Source organism: Silurus meridionalis, chromosome 8 (genome assembly GCF_014805685.1).
Source record: "Silurus meridionalis isolate SWU-2019-XX chromosome 8, ASM1480568v1, whole genome shotgun sequence".
Taxonomy (NCBI): domain Eukaryota; kingdom Metazoa; phylum Chordata; class Actinopteri; order Siluriformes; family Siluridae; genus Silurus; species Silurus meridionalis.
The window spans coordinates 3,590,298-3,603,212 of record NC_060891.1 but is presented as its reverse complement, the minus strand read 5'-3'; the positions used below and the strand labels follow the sequence as shown (position 1 = coordinate 3,603,212).

At 39.9% G+C, this 12,915-nt stretch overlaps 1 protein-coding gene across 2 annotated transcripts in view; it reads left to right on the top strand.

Moving 5' to 3' along the window:
* The first annotated feature begins 108 nt into the window (after positions 1-108).
* samd4a (sterile alpha motif domain containing 4A) overlaps positions 109-12,915 on the top strand; it is a 40,948-nt gene continuing 28,141 nt past the window's right edge. For both annotated transcript variants that reach the window (XM_046855861.1, XM_046855860.1), the window contains exons 1-3: positions 109-521; positions 750-871; positions 3,155-3,669. In XM_046855861.1, coding sequence (XP_046711817.1) covers positions 3,474-3,669 — 196 coding nt within the window. In that variant the 5' untranslated portion in view covers positions 109-521; positions 750-871; positions 3,155-3,473. The remainder of the gene's footprint in view (positions 522-749; positions 872-3,154; positions 3,670-12,915) is intronic.

Genomic DNA, 12,915 nt, shown 5'->3' with positions numbered 1-12,915 from the left:
GCCAAGCCCCTGACGTAATGCTCCCTGTTAATGATTCGCATGTGGGAAGCAAAAGCAATGCTGAGTCTCTCCTCTGGACTGGAGGGAGGAAAGGAAAAACACAGAGAGAGAGAGAGAGAGAGAGAGAGAGAGAGAGAGAGAAGCCCAAGCAATGCTGAGTCTTTGCTCTGGACTGGAGGGGGGCAGCAGAAAAGCAAAAGCAAGCTTGAGCCTCTCCACTGGGGACTGTTAAAGGAGAAGGGAAGGAGAAGGAAATGTTAGGACTCCTTTCTGGACTTTAGGCAAAGGAACGAAAAAAAAGAAGAACTAGACGAAGCAGGAAAGGGAAAGCAAAAGCAATGCTGGTTTTCTGCTCAGGAGTATAAAGAAGAGGGGAAAAAAAGAGAGCAATGCTGAGTGTGGTGTCTGGACTGGGAAAACTTGGTCAACATGGCCAAACCCTGGAGTGAGCCTGAGTGAGTTGGGGCTTTTTGCTCCAGTCTCCACTCCAACTTTTGGACACATGCATACTGGACCTCAATGTGGGTACCTTATTATTATTATTATTATTATTATTATTATTATTATTATTATTATTAATGATATGTATATTATAGAATATTTTATTGTTATATACATATTAATTGATTGTAGGCTCCAGTACCATTATATCTCCACTACCTACTACACCAAGTCTCTTTCTTCTCTCTCTTTCTCTCTGTCTTTTATAAAACAACAAATCCAAATGTCTCTCTGTCTGGTGTCCATAGGATGTCTATTTATAAGGCTGAATGAAAATAGTTTGTATATGGGAAAATTATAGACATATTTGTCCCAAGAGTCCACAGCTTTACTGAGTCCTGGACGCCTCCTGCCTACAGGAAATAAACGGGTAAGCGCATTTTTTTCTTTTTTCTTTTCTTCCCTCTATAACAAAAATGTTGCAATAGGACAGGATATATATATATATATATAAAAAATAATCATAATTGGTGGTTGATTTGTGAGATGTATATATGTATATGTATAACCTAAGGTAACCCCCCGTCGGCTTGTTTGAAGGTAAGATTTACAAACAGAACCTTCTCGAAAGAATGGTGTTTTGGAAACATGTATATCCATGAATCATAAGAATGGAGTCTACAATATTACAGTTATTCATAGTGTTATATTTTGGCGTCTTCATGTCCAGTTGTGTATTTTGTATGTGTTTTTATGAGGCTGTTGTAACGCGGACGCGCTGCTCGTAGCCGCCTGGTTGAAGCCCTGGTTATTTTTTATCGACGCGAATAATGTCGCTTGGAAAGAGAGAACACGATAAATGGCTGTGTTGTGATATTATTAAATGGGGATATCTGTCTAGAAAAGGTTGAACCTGTTTCGCTTTCACGCCCGGGTTCAGCAGCCCCCTGAAGGAACCGCCGAGGAACCAGTGTGCACTGCAGTCTGGTCCACTGTAGTGATAATTAAGGGGTGTCACGATTATCGGTTGTTGCCGCGTCTAATCACAATATTCAGTCTTTGAAATATCGTCTGACACCTGAGATGTGATTTGGTCAGAATCTAAAGTCTTCAAAAGTTTAATGAGATTGAAAAAAAGGTGTTACATTGTATCAGTAGGGATAAAACACCATGATGCAGGGGCGGATCTTCTGGGGTGGCAACTACCACCCTTGGAAAAAGCATTGCCACCCCATCTGCCACCCCAGCACTCAAAACCTATTGTATAAAATATATAAAAAAAGAGTTAATTTTGATATCTTTGCATGTATTAATGACTATTTTCAGAAGTATGTTGTTCAATAGCTTGCGTCTGCAGGTTACACGCAATATGGTTTCCGTGTATTTATTTATTTTATTTGTTAAAGTAAACCAGTACTTGATACATTGATGCTTTGTATCTAGATATACGTCTGTATTGTTTGTCATGCTTAGTAAATTAAAAATGGCATGGACTTAATCTCGCTAGGGGTTTGGGAGGAACTTTAGAAACAGATCCATCTCACATAATTTGTCTTTCTAATCCAGAGATCAGGCTCAGGTCCGAACCTGCCATGATGATAGAGTGCGATTTTAGGAACGCAATCAACAGCGAATAGATACGTTTTATTTGTCACAATGGACATTGTCCCGAAGCAGCTTTACAGAGATGGAGATTTTATGAAGCTGGTTTGGATAAGTTTAGTGCCTATAGGTTTGTTCCTTGTCCCTAATGAGCGAGCCAGTGGCTTGAGAGGAACCAGACAAACTCAGCCTTGTCTGGGTGGCACCGAATATCCATTCATTATGGATCGTTGTTCAGTAAAGGTGCTTAAATGCAGAACTGTTCTTGCAAAATGCCATTGTAACAGACTGGTGAGATTGATTCTTCAAGAACTCAAGAAGTTCTAGAGTTTGCTCAGTAACTTCATGGATCTTTAGACTATTCATGGGGAATCATCCCCAGCTGCACAGGATGGTCTCGAATTGAAGAGAACTCCATCGACAAAGAGAGAGACAGAAAGGAGGAGAGATTAGGGTCAAATGAAAGAGAGAAATAATCATTTTTAATTATCCTTATTGTTACATAAATGTTAGACACCCTTCATTATGATCATGTAGGAACTCCAGAAAAAAGTGTTTTGTCATTTTTATACCTTAATATATATTTTCTACCTTCATTTTTTAATAGGTTGATGTTTTTTTCCTTTTGTAGCTACACCTGCAAGGCAAGCTAGGTTGTGTTATCACATTACCTAAATAGCCGTTATTGCTTCACCGCTCAGCCCCCAGATCTTTTGTCCTATAAGTTAATAAGCAAAATGCAGCTTGTTATGTGCCCCTAGAAACGGCGAATCCTTTTTGTCTTGGTAAAAGTTGCAACTTTGACTCTTTAGAATCCTTCCGAAGCATGCCATTTAATCTACACAAAAATGTATTAATCATCATATTACACACATGTGGTGTCTGTGCGAGTTGTATACGGACACCGTATTACAATGATCTTATTGATATTAACCTGTGATATGTTCATTTGGTTTAGAGATACACAAAGTCATAATCCAACTATTGTGGATTGAATTTAAAGGATTGAATTGATGTTTGAGAAGAAGAATTATAAAAAAAATAAATTAACCAGTTAATCATCTATTCATGCATATTTGGGCTCTAACCAATTGTCTCTTCCTTCTTGTAGATCAGAGGTGTTCCTGGGCAAGAAAAACAGAAAAAAATATGCCAGCAGCAGAAAATCTACAGTAACACAGAACAGCCATCACGGAGTGTCGTGCTTGTTTTGCCACTCATTGCCAAGACCTTAGAGGAGAACCCCATCACGTGTCATACCATAATTTTAACCAAGAATGACAAGACAACGCCCGAGTCATCAGTAACCACATTCGACCCAGAGACACAGAGATAGCTTTGCTGGGATCTGGATAGTCTGTGAAGTGATTCCCACCATCCATCTCTCTCTCAAAAAAAAGTCACAGTCTTCGAGTGCAGCCCACCAGACCATGATGTTTCGTGACCAGGTGGGCGTCTTGGCCAGCTGGTTTAAAGGCTGGAATGAGTGTGAGCAGACCGTGGCTCTGCTGTCACTGTTGAAGCGAGTGAGTCGGACCCAGGCTCGGTTCCTGCAGCTCTGTCTGGAGCATTCGTTAGCCGAGTGCACCGAGCTGCACATCCTCGAAGTGGAGGCCAACAACCCAGGTCAGTACGGCATGCTTCTGTCAGCTGAACCTTCCCAGCATCATCTCACTGCTACTATTATAAAGCGCTGAGATTAGTATGAAATGATCGATCAAGTGTGTCTTAGGGGATCCATTCAAAATGTCTTCGAAATACCAATTATGGTGAGCAGAAGTTGTAACCAAACAAAGTTTTTTGGTTTTCTTTAGTGCTCTACAGCGTTAGTAGAGAAGAGACCGTGGCCATGGAAACAAAAACCGTGGCAAACAAATCATAAAAAAAAAAGAAAAGTGCAGTGGTGTCTGGTCTACTGTCTGGTCTTTGAGCAGATTAGCAACATAATCAGCTTTCTTAGGGTTTATGTTATGTCAGCGGTGTTGTCTCAATATACTGTACGCTGATATACAAATTTGTCTGTACTGTATATAGAAAACGCACTCAAACATACTGTAAACACACAGACAGACACACAAAATTAAACATACGTATCCAGTGAATGAACATTCCAATGAAGTACTCCTTCAACAGCAATTTGGAAATGATTTTGTATATTTTAAGATCATTAATGACCTGATTCTTTATATGCTTAAAAGGCATCACATTTTAATGTCAGCACGTATGTCAGGAGTAGAACAACACTCAAAAACACCTTCAGGTGATGGGCTATGATTTTGTAGATTTTCATCCCTGAACCATTATTCTAACTCCATTACGAAGTTTGATCTCAGCAGCAGATGTGTAAAGGTCAGAACCAGGATTGTTTGTATTCAAGCAACGAGTGGGACGAATTGAGCCGTTGATGGTTTTGACTAGACGGGTGTGTACGTCTGCAACGTGGTTTTGCATATGTCCGGCCTCCCCATGACTCGATGTGTGTGCGGGGGGGGAGTCACTTTGGAGAGTTTTGCAAATTGTTGCATTTGCATGCATGTGTGTATATCCATCCTCCTGAGTCCATCACTCATTACAGCATGTGTATGTGTTTATATGTGGAAACCCCCCTCCCCACCCGAGCCTTGTTAGTCCGGCTTACCTGTGTCAGCAAGTGTTAATGCCAGCTTCCTCTGACTCACTTGGGAGAGAAGCATGACTCTTTTGTTACATGTCCCAGTGACCCGCAGTCCCGGGTTTTACCATGATGGATGTGTTTTGGTCAGTTTAGTTTTTGGTCAGTACGTAAAGGATGAGTTTGCGCTGGATCAAGTGCTGTTTTATACGCTGCTGAAGAATGATGGTGGGAGTAATGATTGTGTTCTTAAATTAAACCAGTTGTAATGTGATGTATGACATTTGAAAGAAAGAAAAATTGCTTTTTTTTTTTTGTGGTCCAATCATTTTGGATTAAAAGCAAAGGAAGTGGTCTGGACACTTTTGAAATCTCAAACGATCCAATTCAGGAAAACTCTTGCAACCCCATTAGCATGAATATATCATTTTAAACACTGGGATCGCTAAGCGGAGGTAAATAAATTCACACTTGTGTTCAACCCATCTCTGAATGCACATAACTTTCCCCACTTAACTTTTCAACTCGCCTGCTCTGAGTACAGTCCTACGTACACTATATGAACAACTGACAATTCCATATTTAGTCCCCATTTGCTTTTATATGAACCTCCACTTTTCTGGGAAGATGTTGCACTAGATTTTTGCTCACTAAGCCACAAGGTCATTGGTAAAGTCATGTACTGATGTAGGGTGAAGACACAAGCAGTTTGATAAAGAGCCACATATGGCTGGAAAAGTCAGGTGTCCGTGTATGCCATTTCTGCTTCTGAGCATTTGAGAGCGAACGGCCTTGCTCAGGGTCCCAGCATTGACAATTCGTCTGTGCTCGGGTTTGAACTCACGACTTTCTGTTCAGAAATCCGTCGTCCCAAGAGTACAGCCGGGTAACTTTTCAGTTGTATGTGCGAGTAGAAAGGCGCGACTCTTTGGTTGGAACTGTACTAATGAAAGGAATCCACAATGACCTACTTATTCGAGTCTGTGAAGAAGCAGCCTTGTTCTCCGAAACCCGGAGTGATGCAATGCATTCGCTGTTTGTCTCAGCATCCCACAACACAGCACACCGGCCGAGACTTTGTGCAAATTATTTACGTGTTCATGGCCAAGCCAAACGCTTGAGCATTAAGGAGGAATGTATACAGTATGGGATAACTACTGGGAACTCGCCTGTCTTACAAAGAGGAAATGTAACTATTTGAAATAAAGAAAGAATATTGTTCCTAATTTATGTTTTAAGGCAATAATACTGAATCCCTTCAAAATTTTCAGAGCTGATTGGTCAGAAGGTGTTTATTGTTCCATAACATTTTTCATAACAGCTGCTCTGTAGGACAAATAATGCCTTTACTTTACTATGCCCTGGTTTCTATAGCACTGACTAATTCTTGACTAAAGTGACAAAGACTGAGCAATGGAAGGAGTCTCCAGGAGACTCAATTATTGCAAATGTAATTCTTTCAGGTTTATAATAAACTCTTTAGGATCTGGTGGTAGCTTTGTCATCGATAACCCACTGCTCTCATCGTGGGACGTGTTGTAAAATGAAAAAAGCTAGCTACCTTTCTTACAGTTCAGAGTTTGAGACTCCAAAACACTCCTTTTCCTCAGGCTTTGTCACGTTAGTCAAAAAATAAAGGATTTTTAGGAGACTATTGGAAACGTAATTTTTTCAGGTTTAAAAATAAGATTCTGCTGGATCTTGCGGTCATCTGTTCTGTAGCCAGTTCAGTTCATTAGCCGCTAGTCAATCTTATTTAGTAACAAGGCGTTTTAGGCACCATATGTAACTGGCTAGCTATCTCTTTTCTTTTTAAAATAAATATTAATAAAGCTTACTAACTAGCGCTAGCTAGCTACTCGCAAAAACAATGGCCATACCTAATTGTTAAATTTCTATATGTTTATAAGTGTGTGTTTACTTAAATGTTTTATTTCAGAATCGTCTATTCCATCTGTAATATAAGGATGTGACAAAGGAGGTGTGTGTGTGCGTGTGCTAGTGCGCGTGTGTGTGATTGTCGAGACGGTGCTTACTCTAAGGTGCTGTTTATACCAGAGATGATATTCCATCATGGTTTCCTATTTGGGAGATGGATGCCATGCCATTAACAAAGACACAAACATACACACACACTGCGTTAGTGCCCAGGTGCTGCCCTGCACTTTCAGCATCCATTTCTTTTCATAGCATTCAGATGGGACATGCTCAGTCTCAGTGGGGAGAAGGTCATTACTGACACTTCTTTTCAGTCTCTGCGTTTTGTCTGTACACAAAGTGACTCATGTCCATGGTTGGCGTCATCATTGATATTGCTGTAGGTGATGTAGGTCAGGAGGAAGAACAAGACTCTAGTAGGTAGGTAAGTAGAGCCATAGGTTAGTATTCCAGACTCTCTTTTTGTATATTTGATGTGGGTGTTGATTCATTTTCCATAACTGCCACAGACAGTAGCAACCTCCATAGGGCAATTAATAGGCTCATTCTACTATGCTCTGGTTTCCATAGTGACTTATTTGTGACTCACTCGACTTGATACAAATGACACAGCATACTTTTATCTGTTTCTAGTTACATTTCATGTTGTGGAACCTTCTCAGGACAAGTCACCCCCTTAGCAGCTTCTTCTATTTCAAATTTGAAGTTTATAAAGAATTATCCTTACAACATGTTGACAAAATGAAGACCTAAATGTGGTGGAAAGAATACAGATCATGACATAGGATTAGCACTGGAGACTTCTTCTATAAATGCATACATGTAAAATAACCATCATCTATTTATTAGTAGGTGGAGCTTACAAACAGTGCCAGCCAATCAGATGTGAGAATTTTGCAGCATTGTGGATTTAAATTGATGATTGAAGATTTTCCATGTGATGACCATTACACAACACAAGTGCATGTGAGGTCTAAAGTGGTTAACAAACAGCGTTTTCATACTAGTAGTCGAGATGTTTTGGAAGCCGAATCCCACATTTCTCCATCCACCAGTTTTTATAAAGTGTTTTTCCAAGCCAACACCCAAACACTTGCTCTGTCATGACTGTCCACCCCTCTGGTTGCTTCTAATAGATTTTTCTGTGCTGTCTGGGAAGAAATTGTGCTTCTTCTAAGCCAGACAGAAGCAAACTGTTTTTTTTTCTTTTGGCACACAGTGCGTTGCTTCAAGCACTAATAGGACCTTCAGGACAGAATGGTATGAAGAACCTGCCTACAATGATTTGGTCTAAGCACTGTGTTTGTCATTGTTTAATAGGTGTATGTAGGGTTGAGGTCAGAGCTCTATAGCAGGCCACTCATGATCATCCATTTCAGACCATATGGAGCATATCTTCATGGAGCTGGCTTTGCACACAGGGGCATTGTCAAGCTCTAGCAGATTTGTGTCTCCTAGTTCAAGTTGAGAAAAATTTAATCTTACAACTTTTCCTATACTACTTTGTGCTAACAGTTTGGAGAAAAACCACATATGGCTGAAAAAGTCAGGTGTCCCAATACTTCTATAGTAAATATGTATACATATTTAATCCATCAATCAATCCTAAAAGATTCAGCATCAAGCTATTGATATATATTAGTTCCTGATCCACCATTTATCTATATTTCACATTAGTGTATGCTGAAACTTTTTCCAGCAGGAATTAGTGCTGTAAACAAGCAGTCTAACCGCAGCCATCTTTTCAACATTCGGAATCAGTTGTGCACAGTTATAGCTGTCAGAAATGTAAACTAGTCATCTTGCTGATTGACAGGTCATGGCATATTTTTGCATCCAGAAGTGAGAAGTTAGCAAAAAAAAAAAAATCTATTGCTTCACTGGTAGCTGCTTGAGGCAAAGATTGACTAGATCTTCTGGGGGAAGAGGAATGTCATAGCAGGGTGAATAAGGGGCTTTTTTCTTAATGGAAAAAAGAAATAAAACCAAGGTTAAATGATTATGATTCTACATATTCTTAATTTGTATTATTAGTCCTGAAAATTCGAATAGGTAAACTCGCAAATCTTTGGGGTTCATTGCATGAGATCTTATTATTGTCATATGTAGGTATACAGGTAGTCCCTGAATTACGATGGCGCGAATTCCGATTCCGCAATTGAAAGATATTAAAATTTTCGCACTGACGCACTGTGTGTATATATACTGTATATACAGGTAGCCCCTGAGTTACAATGGTTCAAATTATAATTTTTCGATCAAAAGATGTCAATAGCGATTCGATTACATTTTTAAAAAAATGTAGCAGTGAATATATTGTATATTAAAGACTGAATTCTGAAAAGCACATACCAGTTTTATGGCCTGGTGTCCACAATATATACATATGCAAAGATTAGATTCTTTCTCCTTTATAGGAGGATTTGAAGACCTTCTAACCCTTAATACCACATAATACACCTTAGGGTTTGGATTGGATTACATCAGTAGCTGAATCATTTCTTATTATATGACACAAAAAAATATATTGTTGGCTCAGGAATAAAAAGAATGACTTCAGGTAACTTTGGGTGTTTATAAAGAAGTCTAGAGTTATTTTATACACACATACATTCAGAATATGAGAAAGAGAGACAGAAGGAGAGAGAAGGAGTGCCTGATTTTCTCTCGGTCACGTCTCGACCTGTGTCTGACATCTGGGAGGGAAGAGAGGGGGGCTGGGCAAGCTGGAAGCGTTTCCTGTCCTCTCCTCAGCAGATGGAATTGCCAGACTCGCCTGCTTTTTCCCGCCTCAGTTAAAAGGCTGAAAATGATTGACGTTTCTCTGACAAAAAAAAAAGATACTTGGCCAAGTCAGTTACACCACAGAAGAATTATCCATCACTGTCTGAGAGGTGAAATGTAACCATGATGAGTGTGAGGGGTGTCATCTTGCTGAGAGATCTGTGACTTTCCAGTTACCCCACGCAGTCAGACCGGTTCTGTAGCTACCCCAGCTGTTTGAGCATGCTCGACTCTGGAGACGTCTCTACCTTTTTATCCGTACGCCAAAGCGTTCTGCGCCTAAGGGCTGTACATCATGTGAGGTCATTTCTCCCCACACTGTTGCATTTGTAAGTTTGGCTTGAGCTGCCAATCATCTGGCACATCTGTGTTGTTTGTAGAGCAGCGCACAATGCATTACTGTGTGCCGGGTAAAATAAAAAAAAAAAGTGCTGATCGAGCATGAGCTCAGCCTCAAGACGATCGACACGCCTGCTTTTTCCGGTTCCAGAAAAGGATGCGTTTGTATGAAATATTCCAGCATATTCCTATCAGATCTGTATAGTCAATTACTTTAGTTTTTTCCCCCCAGTAACCCCGGCTCCTTGGTTGAGGAATCCACACTTCATCTATGGAAATAATGATTTCTTCCAGACAGGAAGTGAATAAGCACGGGGGTGAGCTAGGGGATACTCAGGAGCCCAAGTATTTCCTTAAATAGCACCCTTAGCTCCCAGATCCGCAGACTTGAGGCTCCCATTCCAGGCATAACTCTAACTGTGACATTCGGCCTTGCACAAACACCAGACCTCTGAAGTTTCCACAGGTAGACAAAGTAAACTTGCAGTTTTATGGCTCTTGCTTTCGTTGGGTTCCTCGGAGAAGATTATCTGGACCTCATGTTTTTCCTAACAATTTCGGGTGCAGCATATCAGGGCAGTGGAATACAATTCAGGGCTGAGTCAAGCATTCACGGGGAAGGTCGCACACATCAGTATAACCGGTGTATAATTAGATGTAACGACAATCTGAGCTCTTAGAAGTTTCTTTTTCCAGTCCACATTTTCTATTTGGGCTTGGAAATTTGGGTGTGTCTCAGGTACACACAATTCTGACCTTGGATTAAAGGGCATTGTTCAGGCACAACCACTTGAATGGAGTAGCTTTAAATTAATTGTCAGTAAATGCCTTGTAAATATAATATGACACCATGAATTGAACATGAAAGGCTATTTCTATACTAATACGGACAAATTCGAAAACGTCAGTTTAGTCTAAAAACGCTGTACGTCCACACTTTTTGGATCGTTTCTCAAAAGTTGCTCTTCCACACTGAAACATCTGAAAATGCTTAGGTACTTGTATTGCCCATGAGCATTTACTTTCCGGCTTTTGAAAAATTAATGGCAATGCCAAGGAAAGGCATCGAGAAATGACTTAAAAATACAACATCATTTTTAAAAAACCTCAAGAGACAAACAGAGACAAAAATATACGTTTTCAAACAAAATGTATTAGTGTGAACATGGCCTTAGAATCATCCTTCTATAGTGAAAATTCATGGATTTTTTTTTTTTTTGTCTGACCACATATAAGACTATTTATGCTGTGATTTTTCTGTCTGTCTTCACAGCCATTTGTCATTGTGTGAGTCTATTTCCAGTTCTTACGTTACATCGTAATCTATTTGACATCAAATTCATAACACTTTGTATTTCTTCTTTAGTCGGCATTTTCTAACCCAGTTTGTGTTTAAAGGATGTGGTCTACACGGGTAATTGAAAAACTCTGATGTATCTACTTGTGAAAAGTTTTGCATAGAAAACTACTGTGCATTCGGTTTAGAAAATGAATTGCGGTGTGTCTGTGTATGCGTGTTTGTATGTTGACGCATTGTTAAAAAAAAATATAAAAAGGCTTTCTTTTATTATTTTTAGTCCCTCACTGTCTGGAAGTTTGGTTGCTAAAATAGGAACAGGGTGAACGCTGAACGGTGCATAATGCACGCCGTGACGAACTTCCTGTGACCCAAAAATGCTGTGTGAGAGAGTGAGAGAGACGGACAGATGGAGAGAAGAATTGAGAGAGAGGAAAGGACGGACAGAGAGAGCTTGAGAGCTCATCATGTGTGTGGGAACAATAGTGACTCGGTGCCTATGTGGCTGCTTGTGGCAGGTGTTTCCCTCCTTGTCCATCCTGATATCCAGTACACACACAAACACACACACACACACACACACACACACACACACATTCAGTCCGGCCAAGCATCAAAAATCAAAGGTCACAAATAGACATGGCTGGAAGGAAGAGAGGAAGAAACCGCAAGCCTGCAGCCAGACAAACTCTCAAACCTCACAAATCGGCGTGTTCTTTTTTTTTTTTTCCTTCCTTGAGCTAAAATTAGAATGGCGCTCCCTCTCTGATTCCACACGGCAGACATAACAGTGTGGCAGCGTGTGTGATTCACAGCAATCTGAGTTGTGAGAGAAGTCCAGGCTTGGTACAAGGCAGGAGGTTTAAGACAGGAGGCAGGATCGGTCTAAAAAGGATCAAGTGTGTGAGTCAGACGCTCCAGGTTTTTAGCAGTGTCAGGAAGTCCACGTGTGATGTCTGGACTCGTGTATTTATGTACACAATACAAATCCGAAGTCACATCCAGAAGTGTGTGTGTCCTGTCGTTTGCAGCTGATGTTGCCTATTCCGTGCTTTTTGTTTTCATCAGTTTTTGTTTTCACCATGTTGCATAGAAATATATGAAATATATTAAAAGAAAAGGTGAATTTTTACCAAATTGAGTGATAGCAAAAAGATAGGCGAGGATGTGAGCACAATCCAAAACTTCTAGCTGTAAGCTTTTTCACTGGTTAGCAAGAGTAGCTCGAGAGCAAAACAAACCTCAGAAAGCATTTTGTCTGATCCTTTACATTTGGCGGATGATAATTATTATCCTTACTGGTGTATGATGGGTCTGATGAAATATTTTACTACTGTACAGTTAAAATAGATTTTAGCATGTTGTAGTGGAACTATCATGTGCTGTAACAGAGCATGAAGACATATTACAGGACAGTTATAGGAGTTTGTTGTATACTGCAGCAATCATAGTGTAACATAGTAGTACAGTGTAAAACGGTGTAATGCCTCGCACCTAGCCATTGATTATCCAACTTATGTCATGGTTATTTATTGGTTTATTTTATAAATGTTTTTATCTGTAATGGCGAGTTAAAGTCGGCGTTGATGTTTAACCAAATAGATAAAAGTAACGCTTCGTTTTCTCAATTATTTCATATACAGATCTAGAATGCGATATTAAAAACAGAGATAAAGTAGTCAGCGAGATTGCGGGTGTGTTTTGAATTTGTGCCTCATCTACTAATAATAAAGCTGGTGCCAATTTTCTGTTCTATTTCTTGTTTGTTTTCTTCTCCAGTTCAACAAATTCATTTACATGTAGCTCAGTAAGGACATTCAGAAATGTCTTCAATAGCTGTCTCACAGTGATTGAACCAAAGTTGTGTGTTATAATGGTTCCAGTTGTCGATAAGCTGCACATT